At 37.9% G+C, this 20,409-nt stretch overlaps 2 protein-coding genes across 6 annotated transcripts in view; one reads left to right on the top strand and one right to left on the bottom strand.

Annotated features, from left to right (window-relative positions):
- The window catches only part of LOC104928200 (dentin sialophosphoprotein), a 20,221-nt gene extending 11,559 nt beyond the window's left edge, over positions 1-8,662 (top strand). For all 5 annotated transcript variants that reach the window (XM_019261993.2, XM_019261992.2, XM_019261989.2 and 2 more), the window contains 2 exons: positions 190-1,709; positions 3,307-8,662. In XM_019261993.2, coding sequence (XP_019117538.2) covers positions 190-1,709; positions 3,307-3,354 — 1,568 coding nt within the window. In that variant the 3' untranslated portion in view covers positions 3,355-8,662. The remainder of the gene's footprint in view (positions 1-189; positions 1,710-3,306) is intronic.
- LOC104928194 (tissue factor) lies at positions 8,393-20,409 on the bottom strand. The gene is made up of 7 exons (XM_027276497.1): positions 20,217-20,409; positions 19,209-19,323; positions 14,172-14,261; positions 12,474-12,571; positions 11,224-11,402; positions 10,551-10,722; positions 8,393-9,033 (listed from the first exon to the last, which is right to left on the bottom strand). The coding sequence occupies exons 1-7, from the start codon at positions 20,281-20,283 to the stop codon at positions 8,894-8,896; spliced, it is 861 nt and encodes a 286-aa protein (XP_027132298.1). The 5' UTR covers positions 20,284-20,409; the 3' UTR covers positions 8,393-8,893.

Here is a 20,409-nt window from a genome sequence, read left to right as displayed (position 1 = left end):
TTTATATTCATTTCACTTTTAAACATTTGTCTAGAGTGTTTCAAACTGTTTAGTATACAATATTTAAATTAATGTGATCTTAATAAACACAATATGAGTTTTGTTTTGTTGCTTTACAGGCTCTATATAAGTTTTGCCCTTGATGGATGATTTATCTTACCTTGCCCCCTGATTGTTTTCGTCTCCTAGGTCTAAGTTCTGGTTCAGCTCAGGCTGTCCCTATTCTTGGTGAGCAAGCCCTGTTTGAACAAGACTGGACGGGGGACGTAGAACAAACTCTGTCACGTGATGTTACCTCCAATCAGGGAACAGAATGGATAAGCAACACGGAAGAAGAACCCGGAAACCCTACTACCCCCCAAAATTCGCTGGACTCCCAAAACCTCCGTATCCAGCCTGACTCAGATCAGAACAGAGAGCTGAGCTTTGAATTGAGCTATGAACCCACTAGTCAGTCTTCCTTTGACCCATATGGGTTTAAACTGAGCCCAGAACATTCTAGTCACACCCTCTTGGACCCTGATGAAGCTGAACTGAGCCCAGAGCCTGCTGAAAACTATCTGACCTTTGACCCTGAGCCCTCCTCTTCACATCCAGACCAACATGACTTTGATCCCTATGAGTTTGACATCACATCCTCGCAGATGGCACGGGACTCCGACCCTTATGGCTTTAAACTCAGCCCAGAGGAAGAGAACCAGGAGGTACTGGAATTGTGTGACCATGATAACCAGGAGGCAATGGACCTTTGTACCTATGATAACAATGAAGAAGTAGAACCCTCTAACTATAGCAACCAGGAAGTACTGGAACCTCATACCTATGAAAACCAAGAAGTGCTTGAACATTGTAGCCACAATAACAAGGATTTGTGTAACAATGGAAACCAGGAGGTGCTGGAACCTTCTAGCCTTGTCAACAGGGAGTTAGTTAATAATGAAAACCAGGAACTCCTGGATCTCTGCAGTCATGACAACCGGGAGGTGGTGGAACCCTATCGCAATAACACCATTGAGGAACTACTTGAACCTTGTAACTATGATAACCAAGAAGTGCTGGAACCTTGTAGCCATGGCAATCGGGAACTGCTAGATTTCTCTCATCCTGAAAATCAAGAAGTGCTGGACTTCGATAAACATGGCAACCAAGAACTACTGGATTTTGGTAGCAAAGAAAATCAGGAAGTGGTTGTTTCAGGTAGCCACGACAACCAGGAACTCCTGGATCTTGGTAGCAATGATGTTCAGGAATTGCTAGACTTAGGTAGCCATGACAACCAGGAGGTGCTGGACTTGTTGAGTAAAGAGGTTTTCCCTGAAGCAAACAATAACCAATGCATTGTGGAACAAGAGCTCAATGCCAGTCCCACCAACAGCTCAGACAGTGATGTGGCATCAGAGGACATGCTGGGACTTGAACTCAGTAACACCAGTATCTGCACTACAAACAAAACAAACACCAATACTTCTGACACCCTCAACATGGCTGTCAGTAACACATCTGCTAACCAGGACTTTGCTACATCCAATGCTCCCACCAGTCACAGCTTGTTAGAAGGTGATCTGGGTTCAGTGTTTGGGGCTGGAGGATACATCAGTTGTCCTGATGTAGCTGATGACCTAGAGCCTCTGGACAGAAGGCAGGCAAACCCAGTAGCAGAGCCAGTACGCCCAGTTAGACCAGTTCGGCCTCCTCGGCCCTCACTCAGGGTGAGTTGGAACCCACACAGTCCACATCAACATTCTCAGACATCCCAAGTTCCAAAAAGTCATTTCCGGGAGATGTGGGGGGGGGGGGGGGGTGATGAACTTGGCATACCTCGACATGTCGTTTGCAATCATTAAGTCCGCCGGGAAATGCTGAAATCACTGTTGCACACAGTGCACCTTGCCATGGTGTCATCATTCCTCACTTTAACAAGACAAGGATATACTTTCTATACTCTGCTGTAAAATGAGTTTTGTATTTTCTTTTCTTACTGGAGGATTCGCCCTCTGCCATTTCGCGAGCTGCATTGATTGAAGGAGTGAACACAGAATTTTTAAACCTGTGGTGATAAATAATAAGTCGGAGAGAGTACATCGAAGTCCCTCCCACAACGAAAGCTTATTGGTGTATTTTGCTGACCAAACCAATCGGCGCGCTCTCTCTCGCAACCAGTCGCCCTGAACACGAGAACACGCTGAACAGAGTTTTCGCTTGAATGCATGCACGGGTGCTTCATGTAGCTCATTGTATCTCAGTCTCACGCGCTCACCCCCTCCCCTCCTCTCGCCTATGCCTGCGCAATGTAACTGAAAGTAATCCGAGCATGATGCGCGAGGTACTATCTTTTCTTTATGCTCGCACTCGCATTTTTTTTAATCTCTCTCGCGTAATCCAAAATCCGGGATGTTTTACCTAGCTCACGGGCATCAGGGAGCCACTGTTAATATCAGGGAGACTCCCGGAACTTCCGGGAGACTTGGGATGTCTGCATTCTATTCATTCTAAACCCTCCACGGCTACAGTGCTGTCTGCATCATATAGTCTGTCCACCAGAAAGGAAAGACATTTTAGCTGTCTACATATCATACTTCTTTATTAAGATGTTTAACAAGATGTGTTAATGTTAAAAAACACATTTGCTGATATATAGAATGTTTTAAACTTTAATCAAATAACCCTAATTGTATCCACCTCAAACATCCAGTATTCATCGATAGTAGTGGCTTGTATCGAGGGGTTCAGGCTGGTGATTCCCTGACACTCGGATTGCCATGAAATACTGTAAGAAACATTCACATCCCCTACAACATGATTTGTAATAACTATGGTGATCCTTTAGCAAGCCAGTAGCAAATTAAACAAAACTAATGTCATCCCTATCAGCTGCAGGTGCACTTTGTGTGTAATGCATTTTTTTAAATGTTAGCATGCTAAGGAGCTAAATAAAGATGGTAAGCATTTTACCTACAACATCATGTTAGCATTGTCGAAGTGAGCGTGTTAGCATGCTGACGTGAGCTTTTAGCTCACAGCACTGCTGCCTATAGATAATCTCACAGAGCAGCCGGCATGGCTAAAGACTAAAGTAATATGACTCACATGTATACTACTTTACCAATCAACCCTATAAAATCATACTGGAAGTGGCTTTAGACAAGTGTTACGTGTCTTCATTGACATTGTGCAGAAAAGACAGTGTGTATAGTCTTCATAAGTAGGCTCTTTTATAGACAGCTAACAGCTAATATGTCAAATATCATGGCATGGATTCATGTGTCATTTCTAATCACATTTATCATCATGCTTCCATTGTTTTAGGCCAAGGAGAAGGCTCAGTCCCAGACTCAGGGCATCGACCTGAAGTAATCTCTCACCAACCAACACTCACGTGGGGTTCACCATGACATCAGGGTTCCCATGACAACGTCAACTCTGGATGAAGAGGATCAGAAGAGAAGTCAGAGAACGGGCAATGAAACAGAAGGAGCAATGACGGAGGGATGATAAAAAAGACAAAAGGGAGAGATCATTCTTCTGTTATTTATGGCAATAATTCTACTTATATTTAGGTTTTGAGGTTTCAAAGGTAAACATTGAAGTCAATATGGAAAGATGAGAGGTACCATGGGATCAACCAACTCACCAATTACTATTAGGTAAACCTGATTGGCTCCATTTGGAGTGATTAATAGAAGTCATGATGGAAACATTTTTCCCGCATGGTTTTAGCCCACATAATGCTAATCGATCCACCTTATGGTCGATATTATAAGTTATTTATTTAACTGCCAACAGACTCCTGTGTCCTCTCCTCAGAGTCTGATTTCAGCTTTCTGATTTAGTTGACCTGACCTGCTTTTGACAGGGATAATTGGTCGACCATGAAAATATTCTTTTTTCTTGGTGTTGGAGCATGTGTAAAGTGGACTTTGACTCATAGATAAAACTGTGTATATATTATATACTCTGCTATTGTGGTTTTCAGATTATCTCGTGAGTTTGTAGCTTTAGGTCTAAATTGATTGACAGCTGTAGAGAGAGTTTGGTCAGGTCGTGCATGTACAGTGAGTGCATATCAATACTGTAACCATGGTAACATTCCCAGTGTTGTCAGTTATAAGTTACTTTGAGGTACTCCTTAAAGAGTAGCAGGCTGAAAAGCAGTGTCTCACTGCCATCTCTGGTTTAAGCCTGTTTCCCCTCTAACCACAGCATGCTGATGTGTGTGTGGTCAGATATGTGTAACAACACCAAACAGTGATGTCACGGCATCCTGGAGTACACCTGCGCATCACTGCCGCAAAGGTTGTGAAGTTACAGTTGAAAACATTTTCAGACACGATGATCAGGAAAAAATGAAAACATTAAAACATCTGATCTCTGAAAACTGTCAGCATGAACATGGCCTCAACATGCATTTCACTCCACCAGTGTCCCAGTTCCATACAATATACTTATAATATTAAATATAAGAACTATGCACTAATGTTGTCATACAATACATTGATTTTCGGAACTGTTTGGTACTAACATAAGGACGTGCAGACATGCAGTGTGTGAAACTATGACTGAAATACTACTGCCAATTTCAAAACTGTGAGCAAACATTGTATTTCCAAGTGTGGCCACTGGAGTCTTCTTGTGACCACACAAGACACAGGTTAGGGTTAGAATAACTTGAGTTGATATGTCAGCTGGATTAGCTTATTATCCATATCACAGTTTTGGCATATATGGTGGCTGATGAGGACCAAAAAATATAAACACAGAAATGTCATTGATGTGTTTTTAAAGAGTAAAATATGTCTCTGTCACAGAGTTTGTCCACCAGAAAGAACTGACAGGTTTATTTTTGACACATTAAAGTGTCTCATAATTGCATAAACAAATTTTACATACAAAGCAGCACAAAGTCACACTCATTTTGTAGCTGTTTCATTACCGTCCACAATCACTCTTTAAGTATACTTGACACCTTTGAGCATGTTTCATTTAGTGTGAACACACTGCCTGCTCTAAACCTGCTTAGACGTAGTATGAAGTCTGGAACTGGAACACAGCTGGAATCAGGCACCGGGTAGCATCTGACACGGCAGGTCGGTCTGTAAAGGAAGCTCTGATAGGCCAGTGAAAAAGTCACTTCCAACATGTTTACCCTCATCAAACCAAAGACATCGGAGAGGGCGAGTGAGCACAGACAGAAATGGACTTTACAGACAGTAAATGCTCAACCACCATCAGCTCTGTCCAACCTCTACACATTACACATGGATGTAGGCTGGCTGAGGAGAGGAGTTAGACCTGCTGGGTTAAAGGTGTCAGATAAAACTGCATGTCCAACATTTTCCATCATTCTTTGGTGAAACCTACAATAACTTGAAGACAGAAAACAAGCTGTAAATACAACATTGACATAACATTGACCTTTAAGTCTATTGACCTTATTAGGTCAACCTGTTAACAAACAGTTGCCCATTTACACAACCAGCAGTTACAAAGCAACTGTATCATTCATATGGAGCCGTGTTTGTGTCCAACTAATGATTATAATGAAGTCCAAGTTTCACTCTCTTTCAGCTCTGATCTAGCAGCTCCTTGTGGAAAAGGGGATTTGCCACTTAGTCTCTTAAGTCTGTTTGCTGTTTGTTGCTGAAGAAGTAGTGCACAGTAGGTTTTTAGAGTGTTTCACTGAAAACAGCTGCCTGCTATGAGAGCCGTGAGAGTGAACCAAAACAGTCCAGTTGTGGCAGCTAAACAGCAAGCTGAAAGCGACTATAAAGCTTCAGATTCAGGTGATAATTCTCTGTAGTGACAACTTTCACAATGTCAATTCATACATTGTTCTTTTTATCAGTTACAGCTGCTTTAATGTAACACGGACACTCTGAACAAACGCTGCACTCTTTCTGCTTGCTGTAGCCAACACATCGCATCTCCTGGTCTGCCCAACAAAGCAATGCACATTCGACATACCACCTGTAGCCACTTGATTAAGCAGTTTACAACTCCAATGAAGTGTACGTGTATAGAATTGTTGTTATATAAATGAAGAATGTGAATGTGTGATGAATATAGTCAGTCCTAGACGACAGTCCACCCTCACTGGAACACACTCAGCGGGCACTGAAGGAACATTTCAGTTAATATTCAGTTTCAGTTCTCACCTACCTCATTCCTACTTTGCCATGATTGCATGACAACACTGTGAACCCTGTGACAGCACTACTTTAACAAATCAAAATGTACACATTGTATAACCAAGACATTAAAATACAAAGTGGGTGAGTGAGTCACACTAGAAAATGTGCTGGTTTTATGGACAGGAAGAAGAAATACAGTTATATATATGAATATGTTCATGTGAGCTGGTTTTCACTCTTCTTTAATTTCCTCACTTAAATGTTGCTTTTTGTCCAATGGACTGCTTTTTTAAATACCCAGCACATGGAAACACTTCTTTTTTAATGATGCAAACATCATATCAAAATCCTTTTCTTTTTTTTTTTTGATAAAGCAGTCCTATTCATTGATTTGCAGACAAAAACCTCATATAAGCAGTGGTGTTACATGGTGTCACTATTCTATTAATGATTTGTCAACATTTGATAGAAACAAAAAATAACTTATGAACTACAATATTCATATTCATAAAGACACAATCAACACTGATAGAGCCATGACGCTCTGATCAAACTGGTTCCATCTTTCTGGACTTTTCTCAACTCTCCACTGAGAAATGTGTTTTTTGCAGTTTCTTCTTCCATGTCGAATCACCTGAAAGAGAATGAAGCTTCAGTCTTATAAATACGTGTCAACATGTTTTCACATTCTCATTTTCATTTTCTGTATGTGAATTCATTCACAACTTAACAAATGTAAAAAGAACATATATAAAACATAAAAGAAGTATGAGCAGATGTGTTCTGCAGAACAAGGATTTAAGAACTTTCTACCTTGAGTCTCGTCTTAAAGCATGAGTGGAATATAAGAAACGTGTTCCACGTCTGAGTTCAGTCAGATCAACCTTCCACTATCCAGAGCTGATAAATGCTGTTTCCTGACTTAAAAGAAATGTTGTAAATGTATCACTGTACATAGGCACATGTAGCACCACACCCTCATTCCATGCACTGTAAAAATGACAAGGTTAGCAAGCAATTTTATTTTTTGCACAGATGGCAAATCAATTATTTGACATCGCTGACATATTTATTTATTTATTCATTTATTTTCTGATCATTTATTTGCAGGCTGCTTATAATATCTGCTGTTACATGACCAAGACATGGACATGATCAGAATATTATTGGAAGAAGTTGTCAGAGCAGATATTGTTTAGAGGGACTGAGAAGATAAAGTTGCTTCTGGAGCTTTTCATTTTTTGCAGTGTGTGTGTGTTTTCTATGATACAGATGTATGCACTTTAAAAGCCATGGTTGAGTGAAATGATATACAAAAAAACTTCTGCGTTATGCCGCGTGAAGCCATGGTTTCCTGTGATGATAATACATTTATGTGTGATGTTGTATGTGTTGCTGTCTAAATGTGAAGATCTGTGTTGGAAAAAAAAAAAGAAATAAAAGTCATCTATCCAGCATGTGGCCCAGTTTACACTGTCAAAGTGGAAGACAGCCGTGTGTGACAGAATAAACTTCAATTCTCAGATGAACAGAACAGATGTGGAGAGGAAACATCCTGAAACATTCACATTATAACAACAGTGTTAATTAACAGCTACATGTCCAGCAGACACAGAGCAACACGAGCATTCATTTGGAATCCGAATGGAATATGAATTTCTTTATTTGTACAGAGATTATTTAAAACTAGGGGAATTGTAATGTAAGGTTTTTATCCAGTCAGTATTATAGTCTCTGTGCAGGTAAGAAAATACACAAAAAAAAAAGAAAACATCTATTCACTGTCTTTCTGCTGTTTTTGGTCTCCACCAGGTCCTCAAAAAATATTATCTGATCAAAGAGAGGCTAAAAATCTCCTCCAAGCTGAGAGAAGTTGCAGATAATTCTCAGCAGTGTGGTTTGTCCAAGACCTGATCAGACCAGTCAGAAAAATACTAAAACATCTATTTACTATATATATATTTATCCTTTTTCTATATATATGTACCACAAAGTAGCTTCAATGACGAAGGAGCATAAGTGAGCTCTCAACGTGCACTTAAACGTCCATTTATTGCAGATACAGAGCATCCATGTGGTAGTTATAGCAATAGCAGAAACAGGCTGCGTTCTACTTAAGCCCTGTAGGAGGTGCTGTAACATTAAAAACACAGGTAACATAACATCAATCATTCAATGTGAAAAAATATTTAAAAAATCATGGTTCAGGGATGAACCTCACTGTTGAATGTGTTTGTAAATTAATTATGAGATTCTGGAGAACCTTTTCATTTTTAGTGTTTTATTGATTTCCTTCCTTTTGATCAACAAAAGTTCATCTTATGACACAAACAATAATGTGATACTGAATCAGAGTGAGTTAGTTCATCTAGTGCATCACGCTAAAAGAATAGTTGAATATGGATTTGTAGAGAAGAGCTTGCTCAGGTAGTTACATCAAGCTGCCACGTGATGGCACTAAAGAGCTTCATTGACTGTGCTTGTAGTGGTTATATTTGGTCCTAACATCACTTTGAGTTAAAAAAAAAAAAAAAACAATGACAGCATAACCTGACAAACAGAGCAAGCTGCACAATTAAAGTAAAGTTAAAAATTATGACTAATACAGTGTAAACAAAGAGTATAGCAAAGTAAAACAATGTTTCTACAAATAGAGGAGATAGAAACGTGAAGGGAGACCAGCTCCCTGCATTTGAAAGACACCTACACACCTACACACACACACACACACACACACACACACACACACACACACACACACACACTTAAATAGGTGCAGATGATTGTTGAGATATGTTGAGGTCCTTGTTTCTTTGTCGGCAGCAGAGGACCGTCACCACAATGATGATGATGAGGACTGTTAAGGAGATGAAGATTCCACCAATCAATGCTCCAGGACTCACCTCTGGAGGGACAGACGGAGTCAGTTAGACAAATGAACCCAGCAACTTTAAACACAGTTTAGTAGAGCAGCTTCAATGTGAATCATTAAAAAACATTAAAACAAAATAATTTGTCAGACTTCCAGGGTAAACACTGTTTGGATGAGCTGGGAAATTTGAGTAAAACTATGTTTGTTTTCATAAAAGCTTTTAGAGGTTTAGAGAATTCCTCTCCAGTTGGCGTACTTAATGGTCTTGTAAACACACAAGACAAAACAATTATATAACCATAAATGACACAAGCAGGACTCATGGCCCTGGTATTTCTACATTCACAGATCTAAAATGTGCATTTTCAATTTACAGGAACAAAATGCTAGTGTCTCTTCAAAAACCCCAGGATGATATCACCATCCCAAAACACATCACGTTTCACTTATTACCTTGAACTATAGGGTGTATTACCTGCCCAAAAGTGATGCTGATGCCACTATTGTTACTGCTGATGCAGATTGCCCTATGTCCATGCACTGTGAAATGTAGTGTTAAGTAGTGCAGTAGAGTAGTGTAGTGTAGTGTAATGTAGAGTTATATAGTGTAGTGTAATGCAGTGTAATGTAGTTAAGTGTGGTGTAGTGTACTATAGTGTGGTGTAGTGCAGTGTAGTAAAGTGTAATGTAGTGTAGTGAAGTGTAGTGTTGTGTAGTGTAGTGTAGTGTAGTATATTGTAATGTAGTGTAGTGTAGCATAGTGTAGTGTAGTATATTATAATGTAGTGTAGTGTAATGTAGTGTAGTATATTGTAATGTAGTGTAGTGCAGTGTAGCATAGTGTAGTGTAGTGTAGCATAGTGTAGTATATTGTAATGTAGTGTAGTGTAGCGTAATGTAGTGTAGTATATTGTAATGTCGTGTAGTGTAGTGCAGTGTAGCGTAGTGTAGTGTAGCATAGTGTAGTATATTGTAATATAGTGTAGTGTAACGCAGTGTAGTGTAGTATATTGTAATGTAGTATAGTGTAGTGTAGTATATTGTAATGAAGTGTAGTGTAGTGTAGCGTAGTGTAGTATATTGTAATGTAGTGTAGCGTAGTGTAGTGTAGTATATTGTAATGTAGTGTATATATATTTTCATGTAGTGTAGTGTAGCGTAGTGTAGTATATTGTAATATAGTGTAGTGTAACGCAGTGTAGTGTAGTATATTGTAATGTAGTGTAGTATTTTGTAATGTAGTATAGTGTAGTGTAGTGTAGTATATTGTAATGAAGTGTAGTGTAGTGTAGCGTAGTGTAGTATATTGTAATGTAGTGTATATATATTGTAATGTAGTGTATATATATTTTCATGTAGTGTAGCGTAGTGTAGTATATTGTAATGTAGTGTATGTATATTTTCATGTAGTGTAGTGTAGTGTAGCGTAGTGTAGTGTAGTATATTGTAATGTAGTGTATATATATTTTCATGTAGTGTAGTGTAGTGTAGTGTAGTGTAGCGTAGTGTAGTGTAGTATATTGTAATGAAGTGTGTTTACTAGTGTTTACCTGGCAGGATGTCTTTATGTCCGGGCGTACTGTGACACTGCTGCACACTCCGGGCTCCTAGCTGGGTGGCTTTGGTCCTGGATGGGATGTAGGCTGCCACCATGAAGCAGTAATTCTCTCCTGCATCCAGCTTGGACACCTCTGCTACACTAGTGTTAGATATGTAGTCTCTCTGTCAGATAAGAACAGTAAGAACATTTTACTTGTGATTAAAATTCCAATATTTAGCTGAAACTGCCACTTTTATTTATCAAATCTCATATTTGTCTATACAGTATAAGGGCATACAGCAGCTGGTTAGGTTAGCTTAGCTTAACATAAAGACTGGAAACAGGGGAAAGGCTTGCCTGGCTCCGTCCAAATGTAACAAAATCAATCAATATCAGGCAAGATGTGTAAAACAAAAAAAAAAAAAACAATCTGCCCTTTTAAGGATTGCGTGGCAGAATATTTCCTCCCCAGACAAAGTGGAAGTTACTATGAATGTCTAAGAAATCACATAGAGAGAGATCACTATCTGTCATGGCCACGAGCAATTTAGAGTAACTAAAACTACTCTTTAGTTATTTTCGTTTCACTCTAGAAAGTATTCCATTACATAGCTGTCCATTTTTATTCTTTTGGTGAATAAACTGAGCTTCATCTCAGTTTCAGTGCTGAGTGGATATCGTACCTTGCCTGTGCTTCCAGACTTGTGGTAGCTGATCTTGTACTTCAGGTCATTCTTGAGAACACCTCTGATGGTGAGCTGCTTCTTACCCACATGGATACTGCTCAAAGGGTCTGTGATGTTCACAATCATTGTGCTCTCATTAAGGGGTTCCAAAGTGAATTCAACGGCACTGATGTTACCTTAGGAAAGGACAAATGCAGACATAATGAGACTATCTGTCAGGCTCATTCACAAAGCAGGCTTAGCTGCCTCTATGGACAGAACGAACATTGACAGAGGAAGCAAAGAAGAGAAAAGGAGAGAGTGAGCGAGCAAGAAGCCGTTGGACCAGAGTAAATCATGGACTGACTTTTAGTGGTTGGTGAGAGCTTGGTGAAATAAAAGGCAAGTACAGCTGAACATATTAACCACAGTCGGATAACACTCTGAAACTGGAGGCACTAAACTGTATAAATATAAAATAATAATAATAATAATAATAACATTATTGCTCTAATTTCAGTTCACACAGTTCAGTCTGTTAGATATTTCACAAACAACAATGCACAGTGGTAACCAGAATTATTAGAACGCTTGGAATACTTAAGAGGTTCCAGTCAAAAGAATCTAGGCCTGTGTCTTGAGATGCAGTCCAAGCACTGTAAAGTCACTTTAGACCACCATGATGCCACCAATTCACACCAGAAGCAAAAGGGGAGAGGTAGAAAAAAGAAACTTTCAGACAGACAAGTGAAGCATTTTAAAATTCTCAGTCTTAAGGACTGAAGAAAGACCTCACGAGAACTGTGTGATGAGATCAATGCCACAATGACTAATAGTGCAACAGTGTCTTCAAGAAGTGTGTCAGAAACTGGGTGAAGAAGGACTTGTTGGCAGAATAGCAGCAAAGAAAGCATCACTGAAAGAGAAACAGAGTGAAACACCTGAAATCTGCAAAAGAACTCAAGAAATGGACAAAGGAAGATGGGCAGTGAAGAGTGTATGTTGGACAGAGGGAGGGGGAGAGAGACAAACATGAGTTGAAATGAAATGAAATGAATGAAATCATGTTTTGGAGGCTAAATAAAGGTCAATATTGGCAAATCTACCAGGTGTTCTAATCATTTTGGCCACCACTGTATAAGCAACAAACCTTTGCATATTTAAAAAAATATATATATTTAATCCATTTGTTATATTTAAGGTCCAAAAACATGCAGTGTCAAAAATATGGTATAAATGTACTCCTTGTGTCAATGCTCAACACATACTCTCTTTGTAGGGGTTGAAGGGTCTTTCAGTTTCAGTATGAGGGAATTCCTCGTCATCAGAGTCCAGAGGTTCTGTTATGATATCAGCTGTGTAATTCCTGTCAAACAGGAATACATATATATTGGTTGGAGATGTCACACACATTCAACATGCTTAGATTTTGCACAGCAGCATATTATTCAATGGAAACGTAGAAAGAGGAGTTGACACAGAGAGGACGGAATTCCTAAAATTAGATGAGAGGAGGACAAAAACAAGACTGAGAATAAAATGCATGAACATATTTCTCCTATCTGGTAAAAAAGAAAGATTTTTCTTTGAAAAAGTAGAATATTAGTAAGATACAACACAGGGGATAAGAAGCCACACACTTTGAAGGTTCAATATGTAAGACTGAATTCCAAGCTCAAGTTCCAAACAGTGGAGCAACTCCCCCCTTCCTCCCAAGACGACGCCCGCGCAGGGTGCCAGGTTAACGCCGCTGAACGTTCACTAGCACAGAATGAGCAAAACGTAATGTAAGCGTGAACGTAACTATCTAAACTCTGATACTCTATCTCTATCGCTTAGAGACCATCGCAAAAGTGCAACCCATTATTTTCAAGGAAAACCTTTTCAATTTTTTAAAAAGCCATACCACTTTTGATGTGTTTATTACCTCATTATGAATCTGTCACAACCCTTTAGTTTCCAGAAAAAAAACCTTTACAAGTTCTTTAGATATAATGAGCAATCGGTGTGTATATTCTATTCATACTTAAGGCTTTTATTTTTTAATAACATGTTTTTCTACATATCGACTTCAAATCAAATCAATCAAATCAATTTTATTGGTACAGCCCAAAGTCACAAAGTACATTTCCCTCAGAGGGCTTTACAATCTGTACAGGGAGTGACACCCTCTGTCCTTAGACCCTCGGTTCCAGTGAGGAAAAACTTGCCCACAAAAAACCTTTTAACAGGGAAAAAAGGTGGAAGAAACCTCAGGAAGAGCCACAGAGGAGGGATCCCTCTCCCAGGACGGACAGACGTGCAATGGATGTCACGTGTACAGGACAAATCAACACAAACATACTGTACAATTACAATGAATGATAAAATGACAATGAATTACAATGACTGACAAAATGACAATGAATGATAAAATGATTACAGTAGCAGGGGAACTTCTGATGTGTTCATGAACTCACTATGACGATTGCACAGCTTTTTGCTTTCCTTTAAAATCCTTACAAGATTTTTAGACAGAATAATAGTGAGTATTTATTTACATTTGCCATTCTTTATTTTGACTTCACCTTTCTTCACTGTTCTTTTTCTTCCAAATTTGCTGCTGTTAATTTAGATTAAACATGCAAATTTTTATTCAAGTATGAAACATACAACCTTTCAGGTAGTTTAGTGTGAATTGCTAAAACAAAGTGATTAAACAAAAATATGATTACTACAGCCAAAGGTATGCATCTGTACTTGACCTTAAGCTAGTGATGCTTTCCAAAACATAAAATTGCAAACAATTATAGTAAGCAATAGTGAGGTTTATGTATGCTAAGTTTATGTGGTAACATCTTAAAATATGAGTGCTGTTATAATTTATAAATGAATGGGAAATATATCAAACTGACTGCAAAGTAACTCAAGATGTCTACACCCTACTGAGAGAAGAAGGCTTGAAGTGACAGAGGTTTTGTTCCTACCTGTCTAAGGGGTGGAGAAGGTTTGTCAGATCACATTCTGAGTCTGTCACTTTGGTGCAGTCAAGAGTTTCCCTCCAATCGGAATTACCCCTGTAAGTCACACAAACACACAAAACAGTATTTTAAAGTGTTACTACAACATTCTGTCCACGATGTGATCCAACACTTTATTTACACCAAACATACAGTTTTTTAAATGTCCAAGACAGAGAGAAAGATCATTCAAAATTCAAATCTTTGTGAGACCATTGTTTCATAATTCTGATAAAAATTATACAATTACAAGAAACGTCTTTTATGACTTTTTACTAAGTATAGACTTTAGATGATATAGACCTGTCAGCAGTTATTATGTTCTGAACTGAACCATGCAAACACAGTGATCTCAGTGAAAGAAATGCGGATGTTAGCTTTCTTTTCTAATGATGTCTGAATAGTCAGCTCTCAGCACACCCTGATTCATTTTAATGACAATCACAATCACAAAGCAAGGCTGTAATGATTATGCATGTGACCTACGATTTTTTCAAACATACAATAAACACTGAAATAACCATTTGAAAACCTGCAGTACTGTTTCATATACACTGACAGCAGAGCAGCTCAAAAGCTAAATAATAAACAAAATCACTCAATGTTGTGTGTGCATGATTTTTTCCTTGAAAACATTCATTTTCATTCACTGTCCATACAGTAAATATTTAAAGGATCTGACCCACAGGTGTCAAGACAAAAAGCTCCTCCTAAACATCAGCAAGACCACGGGGATGATAACGGACTACGGGAAGAATCAGGGGAGATGACACTTCCAGTAATGGCTGTAGGAGTAGCATGAGTCACGTGTCTCCCTAACCCTCAAATAATGTAGGGTCTATCCCTCTCTTACTTTAGTTTACTTTTTTTTTTTTCTTCTTGTTAATGAAAAATGGGGAGAGATGGGTGTGGGTATGTGGTGGTGGTGGTGGGGGTCCTTATACATACATACATTTCCCTTTAGATGGAGACTTTTTTTGTGGCATGACCTCAAAGGCCCATACTGAAATTTTTTTCACCAATGGATATTGATTTGGTAGGAGAGTTTCAGGACAGCACTTATGCTACCTGTGGATGAATGGTCAGAAAATGCAGGCAAGTGTTTATGTATTTATGGTTTTGCTCGTGTGTTTTTGTTTCTTCCTCAATAAAGTGATTTTTTTGTTGTCATTTTCTTAGTCTAGCCTTTTGTTTTATAATGCTTAGGTTAGTTGTTTTTTCAGCCTCCCTTGGAGAGATTTTCAGTTAATGTTTTGCAGCCTTTTGATTTTCCTCATTGTGGGTGACACTCCAGTCCGGAAAATGAATCACAGTGGAGAACAGAATGGAATGGGTTTATATATTTTTGCCATGGCCTTAGCAATAGAAGAGATGTTGTGGCGATAATTACAAAGGAAGTGCAGCACACAGTTTACTCAGTTTTAACTGACAAAGTGGGAAGATGGATTATATTAGATTTAATGGTAGGTACATATGCTCCTAATGAGGATAATCCATGTTTTTTTGAAGAAATACATAATGTACTATCTGCTCAATAAAATAACCAAAATATTATAGTTGGCGACTATAATACAGTGTTAAATGTAAACAAAGATTGTGCAGGTATTCATACATTCGATAACCATCCTCAAGCACTGATCAATTAAAGAATTCATGGCGTTAGTGGATATCTGGAGGTTTCAGAATCCAGATTCTATCAGATATACATGGCGTAGAGGACAACAAACCAGTCGCATTGATTATTTCCTTATCTTTTTCTCTAATACCATTCTCTAATGGTCTCAAAATGTAATACTGGTGTCCACCTAAGATGTGATCATGTAACTGTCACACTCCAGGTTACCACAGCAGAATATCCACATGGGCGTGGCTGCCTAAAATTGAATCAGTCTTGTTTAAAGGATCCCATCTTTGTTGAAAGAACTAAAGAGTTTATTGAGAATGTTTTTGAAATTAATGAAAATTCTTCTAACCCACATAATATTTGGGAAGCATTTAAGTGTGCCTTTAGAGGTTATGCTATTAAAATTAGTTCTTGGAAACAAAAAATGCATTTGATGAAGGAGAGAACTTTAACTGATGAAATACGTGAGTTGAATAGTAGACTGGATGAAATGCAACAACCCTCAACTGAAATAGTTTATTTAATTAAGGAAAAACAACTGGAACTGGAAAACTTACATTCTGAGTGTGTGAATGGCATCATAAATAGAGCGCAGGCTAACTGGATGGAAAAAGGGAGAAATTATGAAGATATATCCAAGAGAAGGGGTATCTCTTATGACACCACAGAATATATTGGCTGAGGAGGTAGATTACTTTAGGACTATATTTTCATTCGACAATGAGCCAGAGCCACTCTGTGGCCAGAATGTCAATATATTTTTTTCCAGCTAATGATTATGCACTCTCTATACCCCAACAGCAAAGCTGTGAAGGTGTCATTTCAGAAGAAGAGCTGTTAGATGCCATCACTTCCTTCTCCTCTGGTAAATCACCAGAGATTGATGGGATTGAGTTTTAGAAGATATTTTTTGAAGAAATTGAAAAAACCTTGGCTAGCATCATTTAATTTTTCCTATAATCAAGGATTTCTATCTGAAACACAAAAAGAAGGCATCATTACATTATTATTAAAGCAGGATTCACAAGGAAATTATAAAGACCCAGTATATTTAAAAAAATTGGAGACCTTTGATACTTCTCTGTGTTGATACCCGAATACTATCTAAATGTATTGCATTGAGAATAACAAAAATAATTGGTCAAATAATTGACTATGACCAAACAGGCTTTATTAAAGGGCGTTTCATTGGTGATAACATACAGCATCTCCTTGACACCATAGAACAGTATAATAATAAGCAAAAGCCCAGACTTTTATTTATTGCTGATTTTGAAAAAGCATTTGATAAAGTAAGATGGGACTTTATTCTTTATTAAAACACTTTGCTTTTTTAAATTTTTGTGAGAGTCTTGTAAAATGGGTAAAGGTGCTATACAACTTACCAACCAGTCGAATAATTTATAATGGTCACTTATCTAATGCCTTTACCCTTGCTAGAGGGGTTCGCCAGGGATGTGGGGATATATTTTTATTTTTCATTGAAATTTTAGTTATTTGAATTGAAATAATCACTGCATTGTGGGTTTTAAACCATATGATCTCAAAACAAAAATGATTTTATATGCAGATGGCTTTTTTTTCTGCAACCAGAAAAAAACTCCTTCCATGCTTTGATTTACGATTCAAAACTTGTTGCTAGATTTTCCAGATTAAAGCTTAATTTTGAGAAATGTACAATTATGAGAATAGGTACAATAAGAGATAGAGATTTTAATTTTAAAGTGCCCTGCTCCAGTCAAATGGAGTAACGGTGCAGTTGATGTACTTGGTATTCATATTCCAGAGAGTTCCAAAGATTTAGTCAAGATAAATTATGAAAATTTTTTTTTTTACAGAAAATTTATATTTACAGAGTAACTGAATTGTTTTTATAAATGACCTTCTTGATGATACAGGCAAATTTCTCTTGTAAGACCAGTTTATTAATAAATATGGACAATTACATGACAACTTTAAATTTAGTCAGTTGCTCTCTGCTGTGCCATTAAATTGAGTGACAATCAGCAGGTTAGTGCTCCAGTCATAAAAACTCTTAAATGGCTATGAAAAATTAAGATAAATAAAATCATATATAACTTTTTCTTACTTAGTAATGGTCTTTCATTTTTTCCACATGCATTCTGTTCCTTTTGGGAAGACAAGTTTATTACTTTGATCCCCTGGAAAAATTTTTTTAGATCTATATATACAGTATCAAGCGATTCATATTCTATGTTTTTTACAGAATTATGGCTACAAATAAACAACTTAACTTTTTTAACACAGACCACTCTCCATTATGAAAATATTGCAATGAAGAAGTGGAGGATGAGTTACATTTATTTTTTTTCTGCCCACATGTAGTCAGACTGTGGTTAGATATTGAACTTGAGACTTTGAATTCACACCCCTAAATATTTTGTTGGGAGTACTTGAAGCAAATTGCCCACAGATTGTAAATACAAATATTCTTTGGGGAAAAATGTTTATATTTAAGGCTCAATCAAAAAGGAATTTGAATTTGTTTGTTTTTTTAAATAAAGTGTAAAGCCAATTTTTTTGGGGAAAAAATCATCACGACAAATCAAGACAAAGTAGTAATACATAACAGAAAATGGAAAAAATTACGTTGTGATTAAATGTATAATTATAACATTTAATTTTCGTATATATTTACATCCCTTTTGTTTTGTTTAGTTTTGTCTGTTTGTCCTTTGGCCAGTGTGTTGTCAGTGTATATGGTATGTTTATGTTACTGCCTGTTTCCATTAAATAAAAAAAGAATCAGGGGAGGAAGTGCACTCTCCCTTTAATATCAACAGGTCCTGAGTGGAGAGAGACAGCTGTATACTGGCTCTGTGGTGGGAAAAGCAAAGCAGTGACTGTTTCACCTTATACACTTTAGGAAATTCCTGGCATCTGCTTACAGACTAAGGACTTTCTACTCCTGAACCATGAAGAATGTTCTAACAAGGGAATATCACTGTACAGAAATAGAACTGAACAAAGCTCTGAAAGAGCAGACATTAAAACTAAAAATAATATGCTAGCAGATTTTTCAAGGATCCCAACAATCAGAAGACGTTTTCAGATTCTGCCTCACTTCTTCTACTCTCAGACTAGGATCCTAAATGAGGACTGCCTAAGACCTGAACCTTAAAATACTTTTCTTACTGAGTTAAATACTCTTTATTACTGTTTTATTATTGCTGTTACTTATTTAATTCCATTAAGATATTTTACTTATGCTATTTACTTGCATTACTTATTATGTATTACTTTTTGAAACTTTTCTCTCCTTTAATTGCAGAAATTATAGCAGCTGACAGAAACTGTGTGTGTGTGTGTGTGTGTGTGTGTGTGTGTGTGTGTGTGTGGGTGTGTGTGTGTGAACTCACTCAGAGAAACGGACACTGTACGTGTATACAGATGGTTTGACGGTCCAGGTGAGGATGGTCTTAAAGTCCAGAGACACCCAGCGTACGTTCTCTGCCTTCGGCGCAGCACCTTCGTCTGTAAACAGAATGCTGCGTTCATTTCCTCTCGTCCACCATCTCTGAACACCTCCCTTCCTGATTTTGTTTTTTTTTCAGTCAGTGTAATATAATATATCACCCCAAAGTGTAGATCAACTTTGATAAACATACTGGAGAAGTCCTCGACACTCACCTACTCATCCTCTTCTAAATCAGACTTTTCCAGTGAGCACAGCTGACTGTGAGTCAGCAGACACACTTACTTCTTATGAGTGATGTGTATACAGTTTGAGTTACTGTATGTCCCACAAACACACAGCATCACATAACACTGCATTCAGTTCTCACTGTGTTCATTTCTTAAAGAATGTTGTGGAACAAAAAATGCTGTGTCATGGTTGGATAAATACCATCATGAAACAATTACTGGCCCTACATTTTTGAAATACCAGAGAATGTTAGAACTGTGGACGCTTCTTGTTCAGTCGACCTCATGAAGATCCTCACATCAACCTACTGTGTGTATCCATCTGATTCTGTAGCTGTAACATTAAATACATTTTCACAGTATGGAGCGTGGACTAAGTGTGGTTGTATTTTTGGTGATAAATAAAGTAATTTTACACATTATGCAATAAATGTTATGCATTGGTAGGGCCAAGAGTTGGCCAACTCTGACCTCTGCACAACTCCCAACACAATGGAGATTAATCCATTATTAATCCATTAATCCATTATTTAAGAATATACTATTTACACTAATGCACTATAATGGAGGAAGTGAGCATGACAGGCCTCCCACTGAAATACTGTGACATCAGACATCTATCTATCTATCTATCTATCTATCTATCTATCTATCTATCTATCTATCTATCTATCTATCTATCTATCTATCTATCTATCTATCTATCTATCGTGTGTTCTTACCTGCAGTGGTGATGATCCACACAGACAGACAGACTCCAAGATTAAGCAGTGTTTTCAGGGATGCCATGTTAACTCTCTCTCCTGTAATTCTGTGAAGGTCTGAAGATATTAGTCTGCTCAGTCTGAAGCTTGTTTCTGGTCAGCAGGACAGAGAGTGTGGGAACCGCAGATGGGGGAATTGGGGCACCGTTCA

This window comes from Larimichthys crocea, unplaced genomic scaffold, assembly GCF_000972845.2.
Source record: "Larimichthys crocea isolate SSNF unplaced genomic scaffold, L_crocea_2.0 scaffold397, whole genome shotgun sequence".
Classification (NCBI taxonomy): Eukaryota; Metazoa; Chordata; class Actinopteri; family Sciaenidae; genus Larimichthys; species Larimichthys crocea.
The sequence above is the reverse complement of the archived record's forward strand: the minus strand, read 5'-3'. Positions and strand labels throughout refer to the sequence as shown.